Source organism: Dipteris shenzhenensis, chromosome 32 (genome assembly GCF_047967505.1).
Source record: "Dipteris shenzhenensis isolate YYH24624 ecotype China chromosome 32, Dip_SZ_1.0, whole genome shotgun sequence".
Lineage (NCBI taxonomy): Eukaryota > Viridiplantae > Streptophyta > Polypodiopsida > Gleicheniales > Dipteridaceae > Dipteris > Dipteris shenzhenensis.
In genome coordinates, this window is record NC_141627.1 from 26,142,446 (window position 1) to 26,156,301 (window position 13,856).

General features: G+C 36.6%; 1 protein-coding gene across 1 annotated transcript; it reads right to left on the bottom strand.

The window, feature by feature from the left end:
- Positions 1–3,874: 3,874 nt before the first annotated feature.
- LOC147880519 (uncharacterized) lies at positions 3,875–5,245 on the bottom strand. The gene is made up of 2 exons (XM_087370631.1): positions 4,839–5,245; positions 3,875–4,114 (listed from the first exon to the last, which is right to left on the bottom strand). The coding sequence occupies exons 1-2, from the start codon at positions 5,184–5,186 to the stop codon at positions 3,875–3,877; spliced, it is 588 nt and encodes a 195-aa protein (XP_087226757.1). The 5' UTR covers positions 5,187–5,245.
- Positions 5,246–13,856: the final 8,611 nt, after the last annotated feature.

Here is a 13,856-nt window from a genome sequence, read left to right on the forward strand (position 1 = left end):
AATTTTGTATTTGTGTCTTAGTATTATTGATTGATTTCAGAAGACTTTTTGTTCCCATGTAAAATACATTGCACTCAACCAGCTAGTGATAGCAATAACCTCTAGTGAGATGAATAAACAATAACTTTAGTCTATCTACTACTAAGGTGTAATGAATGAGTGAGAGAGAGAGAGAGAGAGAGAGAGAGAGGAGTATTCATTCTTACATCATGTTATCGCAGATGGAAAGCCCACTAAACTTGTAGATTAAAAAGCCACAATGTAATAGAAGTTTTATGATATTTATGTTCAATGTATGTTTAACTTGTACAGTAGATAAAAAAGCCACAATGTAAGAGAAGTTTTATGATATTTATGTTCAATTAATGTTTAGAGGAAAAAAACTATTTAGGATGAACTAATAAAGAAATAAATTTTGAAATGGTTACTTACCATAGGGAGAAAGTAAAAGGTCCAAATTTGGAAAAAAAATATGAAAATGAAATCTTTCTTATTATCTTCCACGTCATTGGGCAGTAATGCAACATGCTTACTGTAACAAAAGAAAATGCACTAGAGAATGTACTCTCAAATTCGTCTTCTATGAATCATGAATCAATTTATGGGACTCCGAGGGACTCCCAAACATGCTTTGGGCCCAAGCATCATAATAAAAATTATTATTTTACATCATTTCTTAATGATGATAGTAGCTTTAACAAGGATTCCAATTTTCAAGTCTTGGAAGTAGGGCCATCAACTTTACATAACTATAATCAATTGCATTTCTAGTTTTCCAGTCTTACATAACTATAATCAAGGGAATACAATTGTAATAAAAAATGCATCAACTAGCACATCATTGACAATCAATGAGGCATTAGATGCAAGTGCATTGGAAAGTGGAAAAATGTTACAAACAATGTCATCAACACCAACACCAATAGAAGAAGCCATCGAAAATGCATTAGAATTTTGTAACTCTTAAGTAAGGAGAACACAAAGAGAGCACAAGGAAAAAGGATAGAAGGTTGCAACTAAAGATTGATACCATTGACCATTAACAAGCATTGTGGCCATTAAGAAGCATTGTGGGAACATTTACAAGACGATGGAAGGTACAAGAAATGAAAAACAAGTGATGAGTTTGATCGAGTGTGATTTTATTATTACTATCAAGTTGATGACTATATCCTTAAAAATTTGGACTAACATCTAACTTTTGATAACTATAACCTCAAAAAGTTAGGACTAACATCTAAGTTTGATGACTATAACCTCAAAACAGAAAAGGAAACAAAAGTCCACCTACAAGTTAAGGGAAAGAAAAGAGCCTTCATTTCAAAAGTGAGCTTGTTGTTGTCCTTAGATCAAAAGTCCACCTGCAAGTTAAGGGAAAGAAAAGAGCCTTCATTCAAAAGTGAGCTTCTTGTTGTCCTTAGATCAGTTGACTATAACCTCAAAATTTTTTTGATTAGCATCTAACTTTGATGACTATAACCTCAAAACTAGCTATAACCTCATGATTATACCCTCAAAACTATAGACTAACGTGTATCAAAAGGAAGTTATTGGAAATCACAACCCATGAACCCCCTTGAGTTTGTTTTGAGCCTCTAATAAGATTATCCGTATCCCTGCTTGAATAAGATTAGCCCTAGTTGGAAATTTTAACAACGAGACTCAATTTGTTTTGAGCCTTCAAGGGCAATTTTAACTGCAAGTTTGTTTTGAGCCTGAGTTTTTTTTGCAGTTTGTTTTGAGCCTTCAATGGAAATTTTAACCGCGAGTTTGTTCTGAGCCTTCAATACGATTAGTTTTACTTGGAAATCTTAACCAAGAGTCCCTCCCGCAAACAATTTTTTTGCCTAACTAAAGAAACTCTTGCTTGAAAATCATTCATGTTGCACTAACAATAGTTAGTGTATGAAATCATATCTTCTAATGTGCCTATATACAAGAGACTAAATTTGGATCCAAATTTGGATCCATTTCAAAACATGCAATCATATCTTCTAACGTGCCTACAAGAGACTAAATTTGGATCCATTTCAGAACATCAAAACATACTGACTCATTTCATCAAACCACCCTACTTTGAAATCATATATTCCAATGTGCCTACAAAAGAATTTAAGAATTTCAATCCATATGTGAACATCACTCATTTGTGAACACTCATTTTAGTAATACAGATTTACCATTTGTTTGGAGTCCCCAATCCCTTGCCATACAGCCATCCCCAAGTCCTCTCTCCTCAATACATGTTGCTGAGACCCATCTTGCCATCATGTCCCCAAATCTTCTTACCTCTCCTCAATACATGTTGCTCAGCACTTTTAAAGGTAGCATTGATTTGTTTGCCAACTATTTCTTAACTTCCACCCATCTTCCCATCATATACACCCCTCCCCAAATCTTCTTACCTCTCCTCAACATTTGCTTTGTTTGTCTCCCCTCAATACATGATGCATATACCCCAATTCCCAACTCTTCTTCAACTTCCACTCTTCTTAATACGTGTAACACTTAAATGTAACGTTTCTTTTTTGTTGCAATTACTTAGTTCCCAACAATACGTGTTCTTGAACACTTAAAACGTAACGTTTCTTTTTTTTGCAATTATTTTTTAATTATTTCTCTTCATACATTCGCTTAGCTTTTGTGATAATAGCTAGCAAATGATGACTCGATTCTTCCTCATACGTTTGCTTAGCTTTTGTGATAATAGTTAACAAATTATGACTCAATTCTTCCTCATTTTTTGAGGGCTTACCTCCCCCTCTCCCCCCTCTCCTCTCCCTTCTTGAGTCTGGACTTCCTCTCTCTCTCTCTCTCTCATCCTCTCTCTCTCTGGACTTCCTCTCTTTCTCTCTCTCTCTCTCATCCTCTCTTTCTCTCTCATCCTCCTCTTTGGAGGGCCTATTGAATGATACATATTTAACTTTTTGAGCAACATATTCTTTAATTTATCCAATAAGAGTCTGGACTTCCTCTCTCTCTCTCTCTTCCTTTCTTTAATTTATCCAATACCTAGAGTCTAGACTTGGTCTCTTTCTTATATTCTTTAATTTATCCAATAAGAGTCTGGACTTGCTCTCTTCCTTTCTCTCTCCTCCTCTTGGGAGGCCTATTGAATGATACATATCATTCATCTTGTTTAACTTTTTTAGCATAATATTTGATTTATCCAAGAATGTAAATTATGATTAATTCCTCCTCCTTTAGGGCTGTACATCCTTGTATTATTTTTAACTTTTGCAGGCCGCACATTCTTTAATTCATCCAAGAACATGTTCCCCTTTTAGAGGCCGCACATTCTTTAATTCATCCAAGAACGTGTTCCCCTTTTAGAGCTATCCTTTAATTCTTTTGATATTTAACATTGACCATTATAATTGCATTGCTTATAACTCTCAAAATATACCAAACTATGGCATCCTCCCTTTACTCATATAGAATATATCTTTATCGTCATTTTACTCAAAATATAGAGTCCACATACATACACCCGTATCGAATACTAGAATAGCTTTATCATTGTTGCGTTCAAGAACAAATTTTTTTGGCTATCACTCCATAAGGTGGGTGGTGCACGTCTCAAACGTGATACGAGTGAAATCTACGAGGTTGGCTAAGTAGGCAATCCAACACGAGATGGTTTAAGTAGGAAGTGGATTGAAGAGAAATGACTAACTGAAATTATGCAATATGAGAGTCACCTTGCTGCCCACCAAGGGTCCTTACAAAGAGCGCATTATATGCGACGATATGCAATATTAGGAGCAAGCAAAGCTATTTACACATTAAGAGGGAGAAAGGATGTGTCAAGACATAAGTTTCCACTACTCTTGTAGAATTAAGAGCTCCATCGTTCCTGTTTGTTGTATTAGGTCTAGCCATACTTCTCCGCCACTGAATGAACCCATAGCCCAAACAAGCCATGCTTAATCTCCTTGGGGAAGAAATCAACAAGAGACCTCAAACTGTGGAAGAACATTGCCTGCAGCCTCCCTGCAATGAATCTCAGCCTATGGGATCCATAGATGGTGCCAATAATTGGAACCATGTGCAAAATTGGGTCGCGTTCGAAATAATCCCGCTGCACCTTGATTCGTTTCAGTACCTTCCCATCCTGATTAAACAAAACCACCCATTCAACCTTCGAGTTAGACACGTACTACTATATATATACTACAGAGTCTAGCGCTAAAGAATTTCATGCATCCGCAATTACTCGTGATTGACTGGATAAAGATTGAGCAGCTCCGTAAAGATTTGCTACAAGGGTTCAGACAATTACCACGTTAAACCAAACGTCTTTCATCTTTGATCACGTAAGTTGGAACTATTTAAGCGCAAGGTACATGATAAAAGCTTTGGTTGACGTGGCTGGTCTTCTAAGAGCTTCAGAACATCACCAAGGATAGATTTGAGAACGATTCAGGTATCGTGAAAGATTTGAGTCATGTGAATGATCTCTAAGACGAGGCAGCTAAAGATCAGCTGAACGACGTCGTAAAACAGCTCTAGGCAGCTAATGATCTCTACGCGTAAAACAGCTCTAGGCAGCTAAAAACTTCTTGTCACTTCCGGAAGAAATAAGTGCGAGCGCAACATCTAAAGGTCTGACGTGAGTGGAAAGCAAACGACTGGCTGGGCGACGAACGTAGTAACAATTTCAGAAAATCCTACCGCGCGTTAAGAGACTAACTATGTAATAACGCCGCTAAGCTTCGAAGTTAATCAAAGCTCGGAGACAATCACTCTACGCATCTGTTCACTGCAGACAGATAAAATTTCCAGGCCTGGATCAACGCAAAATTGAAACATGCAAAGGAGTGAACATCATATCACACCCGTTGCGGCCAGTCCTCCAGCTCCACCAGCACTGCTATGTCGAGCGCGACCTCTCTCCCCAGGGAAATCCACGGCCTCACATATACTATCACCTGTAACGTCATACAATTCACGGTTTCATCGTACAAGATCTTCTCGAACTGCACAGCCTGGTAGTTGAATAAGAGCTCCGCCATCTGATACACGGCGATCAAATCCTCCACCCCTGTACCGATATTGATATAGAAATGGTAGAAGACCACATCGGGAGCGAAGTAGCGCCTAAGGACCTCGGCCTGCTGTTTCAGGGTGGGTCGGTAGACGAGGCCTTTCACAACGTCTACAATGTCTCTGCGAGGGTCCTCCATTTTGATTCTTCGTTGAGCAGTGTTCTATTCGATATTGACGATTGCAGACGAGCCGATGATCCTTGATGATAGAGGGTGATCGAGTTCTTTTCATAGGGTGAGGAGCTGCAATCTGCGGTAAGTGCAGAGGTGGCCTGCATGCACCGCATTTGGAGCTACAGATGGAATTAGCAGGGCGCTACAACTCTGGAACCATCAAACACGCAGTCAAGATCTCTGCCTTGAAGATGGCTCCGCAAGCCACATCCTGGGACTTTCTAAACTCAAAGCTTCGATCACGTTGAGCTCGAGGGCCGCGAGTCACACACACTTTTTTTTTTGCCCCTGCAAAGGGTCTTAGTGAAGTAGTGGATTTTTGTTGGGTGGGCTGGGAAACTAGCGTTTTGTGTATTTGGTCGTTTTGAATCTCACAAAAAATAAAAGTATTTGGTCGTGTTGACGGGTTTAGTGGCCGACTAGGGGTAAGGTTTAGTTTTAGCACATGGTTAGTGGCTGACTGCAGTTAATGTTCGCTTAGTTTGTGGGTAGGTAGGTTAGGGTTAGGCGAACTTTAGGGTTACTTAGTATTTTAGGGTTAAGTATTTAGGGAGGTTTAGGGATATCTAGTGGAGGGTTCGCCTCCCGTTTTGTCGTCTGGATCTGGAGGTCTCAGGTGTGGTGGTTTGGAGGGTTCGGCTCCTGTTTGAGTCGCTCTTGCACGTGATCCATTCAACTCTGTCATTTTTGTAGTGCATCCCAAACAGATCCAAACATGCGACTTTGTATAGTTGCATGTTGGTCTATATGGGGAAATCAAAAGGGCCTTCTAGAGGTGTGTATTGCGTGATGTTTGGCTGTGTTTGTCTATCTATTTAAGAGTGTAGATTCAGAGTGGATTGATGTGTGTCGATCGGAAGTATTTACACTTGGAAGGGAGTCGAGATGAGCAGCGTGTGCGAAATGGAAGTAACTGAATCTATAGGAGGTGATTGTGCGCTTCATTCCTGTCTTTATTTCTTTTCGTGTTTTTTATTTTGTGGCGCTTTCCGTCCGCTCGTATGGAGAGAATCGGAGTACTCTTGTTGTCCAACCGATAGAGAGTCTGTGTTTAACTTATAGCTTAGATGTTGTGGTACTTTATGCGCATGATTGATCTTTTAGGCAGGAGGACCTTCATGGCCGCTGCTGCTCGAAAGAAGAGATAACACTTGCCACAATAATGAAGAAAGATGTATATGTTGAGCCTTGGGAAGTTATACGTAGCTGCGTCTACATTGATGTGTTCCGTGATTGCCCGACCGATGTAGAGCCTGTCTCTAACGAGTCTCTAACTGACTGCTTAGCTACTATGGTACTTCATGCGCATGATTGATCTTTTAGGGGGGAGGACCTTCATGGTGGTCGATGCTACTCGGAAGAAGAGATGGCACTCCTGAAGTTCCAAAGGGCTGCGCTCTAGGATAGAGTTCGTGCATTGTTCCTTACCTCCTAGTCTTGAACCGTGATTTTGAAACATGCTATGCTCTAACGCTCTTTTGCTAGCAGAACTCTAGCTTCTAATACAGACATTCCTCTTCTCTCTAGACTATCGAATGGATCATGTTTGTTGTATTTGGTAATGTTGACTGGGTTATTAGCCCTTCCAAGGGTTATTGACCCTTCAAAGGATCTTAGTGAAATAGTGGATTTTTTGTTGGGTGGGTGGGGAAACTAGTGTTTGTGTGTATTTGGTCGTGTTGACCGGGTTAGTGGCTAATTAGTTTTACAACGTAGAAGCTGGGGCTGCTCTACTTAGCATTGCATTGGCTATTGTTTGATTAGATGTGGGGTACAAAACCTTTTGTAGCCCTATTATGTTTCTTTGATGCACACTGGTTGGGGATATTATGACAATGGTCTCTACCCTATTGAGTCAGTTACAATACATTGTACTACTATTGAATAGTAGTCCCTTTCATCTATGGAGCTAACGTATTAACTGTTAGCATGGTACAACTTATGTTCATTTGCTGCTTCCACTTGGATAATATCGGTGGATATGTTCTCTGGAAGGCCAGATATTTCCAACCATTTTGAGCTCAATCCACGACTAACAAGAATGGAGTATTCCGAACATTATTTTGTCAGGCTAGCTGAGAAGCAGATTGGACAGTGTAAAGGTGTGATTGAGTAGCTGTAGCTTGTTACAATTGTAATTGAGCTAAAACAGTTGGGATTGTACATTGTGTATTTGGAAATTTTACGATGATCAATATATTTTCTTTACTGGCTATAACCTTTGAGTATCTATGTACAGAATTGATGTAGTGTAGCATTTTAAAAATGAATTTTTTTAATTTTAATAAAGAATCAATAATTATTTTAATTTCTAAATAATTTTTTAAATGACATAGCCATTTCTTATAGTAATTTTTTAAAAAAAGTAGATTCTGTAAGTCGATAATTTTTTTAATGCCAGATTAGAGAACTGAGTCTATCTTGTCATGTCTGCAAATTGTTTGATATCATCCTTCGCTCAATCAACTCTCTATCCATCAACTTTTTCTCTCTAGATACCTTATAACCAATCTTATCTTGAGCTTTCCTTCACAGTCTAATATATTGAAGCGTGAGCTTGCCCTTAGTCCTAAAAACTTACTAATTTTTTACGTGGACCATGCTTTTGTTACCCTCTCAAGCTCAGGTTGAGTGTTGTCTTAGTCACAATGTACCTCCTCAAGCTTAAAAGTGCCATAGCCATTGCCATCTTAAAATTATTGCCGCCATAGCCACAGCTTATCTAGTGCAGGATTTTTCATATGAAAACCAATAGGGGAGCCTAGCATCGCCAAACTGATGAGAAATAGTTGCAAACTGGCCCTCCTTTATTATGGAATGGTTTCTTCACTTACATTATGTAGAAATATTTGGAAAGTGACGTGTGTAGAAATAGTTGCAAACTAAAATATGTAGAAATAGTTGCAAACTGACCCTCCTTATTGTGCAATGTGGCTTCTTCACTTAGATTATGTACAAATAGTTGCAAACTGACATATGTAGAAAATAGCAATCCATGAGGATTTTCCTTGGTATGTTGTCCAATTCATATCCAAATGCACATGAACTTCATATGTAATTTTCTAATTCAGATTACCTTGTGAGATTAGAATTCGAAGCAACACTCTATTAAGTGAGAGCGGTTTGATCTACATTAGTAAAATGTGAAATCTTAGATGTGAGGTGTTGATTTTAGACAATGATCGTATGCTTATTTAGTTACAAGAATCTTTTTCCCACTCCTACATCCTTGAAACTTTTGCAGCCCAATTGTATGTCAAAAGCTCACCTAATTTCGTTTATAACTTGGGTATAGATTGTAGCTTCTAGAACAATATGAAGGATGCCTCTTTCAATTAGCTTTTTTTGTTTTGGCTTTTTGGTGGCATTCACAGTGAGCAGCTGTTGGTGTACATGTTTGTACCCTCTTTTTTTGCGAGAAGCAGTTGCTCAGCGTAACAAAAATAGTAGACGTTGTTTTTCATGATTAGTTTTTTTTTTTGCAATCCATTTTCGGCAATAGGTTGTAACTCAAATGCTTTGTATTTCAAATTCGTTAATCATTGGCTCCTATGTTGCAAATGAACGCACACCTACTTTTGTTCATCCAAATGTTGAATTGATTGCATGTAGCTCCTCTGTTCTCGTCCTACATGGTAAATCATGCTTGGCATTGATGAAATTCATATAGTATTAAATGAAATATGTGTAGAATGGCTCCTTTACTTAGATTATGTTAAATATTTAATGAGTGACTTGATGGTATTTTGTACTATCATGCAGTTATTTCTCTCCAACCTTCATGCCTGTGGTGAGAAAGTACTCACGTGACTATCCATGACCTTTAAAAGTTAGGAGTTGAATACAAAGCATCGAAAGCCAATTATAGTTTCTAGTAGTCACTTCTGCCTATGCCTCCAAAAATGGCATCTTTCAATGGATCTTCCAACTTGAAATCCATCGATGCTAAAAAGAAGAAATTCAAGAAGAAAGTTTTCAACTATAAGAAAACCGAAAACAAGAGCACGATGAAGCCCTGGTACTACGAAGATGCAAGGGCGTTAGGTTTCTCAGAGTTTTTAAGTACACACATGCACTTGTACGGTTAGCACTTTCAAGTAAATAGATTTGAATAAGTGTCATATTTTACACATACTGTTGTACATATGACTAAAACTAATAAAGAGGATATGAACTTTGTTATGCTGAGGTGTTGGTATGACAAGTTGAGAATGTGTTGCTTAATATTTGATACTTTAAGTTTTGTCATGAGAAGTATCTTAAAAATTAGGCTTTGAAAGTGGTATTGTCAGAAGTATCTTAAAATCTAAATTATAAAATTGCATGTAAAAGTAGTATTTTTGTGATTAATGTCTTGTAAGGAGAATTTAAATTAAGTAGTCAATGGTGAAATTTAGAATGTTTTCTTTTTTTACAGAGACAAGTAACTCTTGCATGTGAAGTGAAGGCACTTCTTCTTATGATGCTGATACAGAATCATCCAATTGTGCTATGGTAACCATTGACAAATCCTCTATGAAGCATTACTCCTTGAATGTCAATGAGAGAGATGATAAAAGGATCAAGTTAGAGGACCCAACGGATGAGATATCCCCAAATTCTTATCTATAGAATCATCGTACCAAGCAAATGTTGAGACTGAGTATTCTCCAATCGATAGGCCCATATTGATTGATGAAATTGACTTATTTGTAAGAAATGGAATTTTTGAAGGGAGAGTTCTTAACAAATATGGCATATGGCCTTCACAAAATGTTAGCTATCCCAAAAGCTTGAAGCTAGATCTAACAGATAGAGAGGGAAGTGCATCACTCTCGCAATAGGCAAAGTATATTTATGAGTCATTCAATTTTTGTTCTGACTTCGACTATTTCCAAGTACAAGGAGGAATGTAAAGAGCTCATAAACAAAGGGCAAGCCTTCCCTTAGCAATAGTTGCGGTCATAGTTATCAAGCTTGGTAGCTCTATTTGGCAGATGGATGAATTGATTATTGGTGATGGTGAGGACGTGGAGGACTTAATAACAGTACTCATTTACCGCGACTGATTTTCTTCCAATGAATGTACATAAAGTAAATCATGATCTTTCTTTTGTCCTCACACAATCAGTTTTAACTTACACTTTTCCTATGCAACTCACATTTTGGAGTAACAGGCCTTCTGATTATGTCAAGATTGCTTAAAGATTCAAAGCTATCGGTTTTTGCCATTTTATACTAAGGAATCTTGGGATGAAGAAGAATAGCCAGCCTATCACATTGAATATGTTAGATCTAACCATTTTAGTGCCAGCTCGAATTCCCTCCATCTTAGCAAGGCTAGCACGCGTTTTTCATCAACATATTCAACAAATCGGCTATGGCAACCAAGTACATTTCAAAATTCTTCAATCTTTGCAAATTTTAGTGATTTCAATTGATTGTATTGATAATTCACTTCCCCATCATTTCGTATGAACGTGAGTGGTGTCCTTAGTGTTGTCGAAATCAACACTATACGAGCCTGTAAGTACCCTTTGTAAAGACGGAAAAATCTCAAAGGACAATACTGTGGCATGTTGTTTGACCTAAAACCGAGTTACAGTTCTAGAGAAAATCCCCAAAGTGAAAGGTATTCTTACAAGTTTGGATGGCGGAACTATAGACATCATCTTGAAGGACATTTAGGTAGACAAGGTGTTGGATTTGTCACGTCCATTCATTGAAATGCCTAAGGACGATACGCAGTATTTGAAGTCTAAACTCTTCGACATGAAGATTGAAGGCAGGTTTCTAGTCAACATGCATGGTGGGATCGCAGGCTTTATTCCTTTACGGAATGTTGTTGCTTAGTCCTTTTCATCACAGTAGTTGAACTATGATATGCTACAATGGGTTGTGCTTTTCTAGTGTGCCATTCTACTTTCCTCTTGTATAGCAAACGTTTGCATACTTGGTATCTACTTATTCATTGTACAGCATAGTTCCATTATGTTTGTTTCTTTTGAAGAAATTACATGGAGTCTTAGTATTTTAACAGTACAGTGCTTTGCTTTTAAGAGAAGGACATGATGTGTCCCTGTAAATATGGCTTTTGTTTATTTATTTTTAAAAATTCTACATAGAAAAAGATTGCATATTCTTCTTCTTTTATGTTTCACAAAAACAATGAAAAGTTAATCCTTAAATGGCTCATTGATGTTTCATGGTATCCGATGTTGTAAATGTAATGGTTCATTCCCGTAATACTAAATCAATGCACTTACAAAAACTTCACACTCATAATTTTTATACTTTAGGAAATTAAAACGTTTTAATAAGTGATCATTAATAAATGATAATCTAATTAATTTATACAAGTCTATGGTCTTTATTGTTACATAAATTTACTTTAATGCTTATGCGCCTTCCTTTTTTATTACTTTGTTTTTAGCTTATAAAAATTAGTTGCACTTTTATTGTTCTTTACTAATACAATACTTTTACACATTAAAGTAAATTAAAATCAAAGCGACGTAGATGTGTCCTTGTAAATATGAGAAGGACATGATGCGTCCTTGTACAAATATGGCTTTTCTTTATATTTTAAAAAAAATTGTATAGAAAAAGATTGCATATTTCTTTTCTTTTATGTTTCACCAAAAAAATGGAAAGTTAATCCTTAAATGGCTCATTGATGTTTCATGGTATCCGATGTTGTAAATGTAATGATTCATTCCTATAACAGTAAATCATGCACTTACAGAAACTTCACATTCATAATTTTTGTATTTTAGGAAGTTGAAACGTTTTAATAAGTGCTTATTAATAAATGATAATCTAATTAGTTTATACAAGTCTATGCCCTTCATTGTTACATAAATTTAATTTAATACTTATGCACCTTCCTTTTTGGTTACTTTGTTTTTTCCTTATAAAAATTAGTTGCACTTTTATTGTTCTTTACTAATACAATACTTCGACACCTTAAAGTAAAGTAATAACAAAGCGACGTAGATTTTTTGCACAAATTGTTTCACTCCAACATATAAATGAAACATTGTAGTATGACAAATTATAACAGATACTGTTCCACTCCAAAATGTAAATCTGACGTTATAAGATGATAATAGCAAACAAGAACAATATGAGTATGTCTTCCAAATAAAAGTTACTCCAGATCATTTCGCTGGCAAAGTAATTACTACAACTCAATTTCTTAGTACGAAAACCCAAAAAAATATTTTATTCTCGTACCAAATTAAAGAATATGTTATTAATGAAATCCAATTAATTAATACAAAGAACTCATTTGCATAGATTGTAAAAAAGCCACGTGTGAACGCATTGCCAAAAATTTTTGTCCCCCTCCAGATTCAATGAAATATTGCAACATTTGTTGTAACAATTCTAAATAACATCGATGAACAATTGGTTTCCCCCAGAATAGCATTCACTCAAATCAAAGAACTATCACATAGTGGACAATACGGCATACAAGACAGCATTGTCAATGTTGTATCCAACACAAACAAAGTGCAACATATCATACCACGATTCATTAACAATGAGTCATCCATAATTCTTGGAATTAAGAAAAAACTTCAATATAAGAGCACATATCTCCTCAGGAAAGTTCGACCAAATTGTTTTAATGTGAGCACTACATGCTCTCATTCAAACACCACTTTACAAAGCTAACAACGTAGAAATAAACAACAAATGGGCTGAACATTTACGTCAAATAATACATGGTAGCCAAACAATGGAGGAAGACAACATCAATGATGAACTTGATGATGAACAAAATGATGACACATGATACACAGATACACTAATACATAATCTTATTACAGCCGAACAAGTTATAGATTACGAAACAGACATTAGGTATGTTTCTCCTTGTGAAGACAATACACCATTAGGTTTGTTCCAAGACAAACACAGTGAAGAACTAAACTTTCCAAACTCTTTTTCAAACATGAAAGAAAAATTGGAAACACCAGGCTGACATACCAAGACATAGCAAAATGGGAATTCGTTAACACACACAACTCTTCGTTTCTCACAAAATATACCAAATTTGTTCTTCAAATCAATCAAATTTTTAATCAACAAAGTCATGTAATCAATTTGGGTTCATTGCGTAAAGGGGTTTACAAAATAAAACAATATATGCAAAGGACATCATGAATGACACCAACATTGAAGCTATTCTAGAATGTAGAATTGGATACAGAGACTTTGAGAACCTACACACTTCTCCAGACTATAAAGAGAAACTCAGAAAAGCTGCATTTGCAATGATGAGACAATTGGGCCGCCCAACCTTTTTATGATGTATCGTGCGCAGAGAGACTATGGGAACCTTTGACAAAATGTCTACAGCAAAAGTACTCAAACATTAATCAAAGACATCCAAAAAACAAACACTGAGTCATTACATTATGAGAACTAATGATAGATAATCCAACATTATGTGCAAGATATTATACACAGAAACTTCAAAAAATCCTAAATTTAATAATGAAAGAGAAACAATTACTCAGAAATGTGGAGGACTACTTTTTTGTTACAGAATTCAAAAACAAAGGAAGCCAACATGAACATGGGATTTTGTGGGTGCAACATGGTCCTATATATGGTATTCATGAGAATGAAAAAATCACCTCCTTC

Bases quoted from the DNA above. Each gene is read 5' to 3' on its own strand.
- LOC147880519 (XM_087370631.1), bottom strand. From the start codon at position 5,186: ATGGAGGACCCTCGCAGAGACATTGTAGACGTTGTGAAAGGCCTCGTC. The intron at 4,115-4,838 runs GTGTGATATGAT...TTGTTTAATCAG, and splicing joins TGGAGGACTGGCCGCAACGG to GATGGGAAGGTACTGAAACG.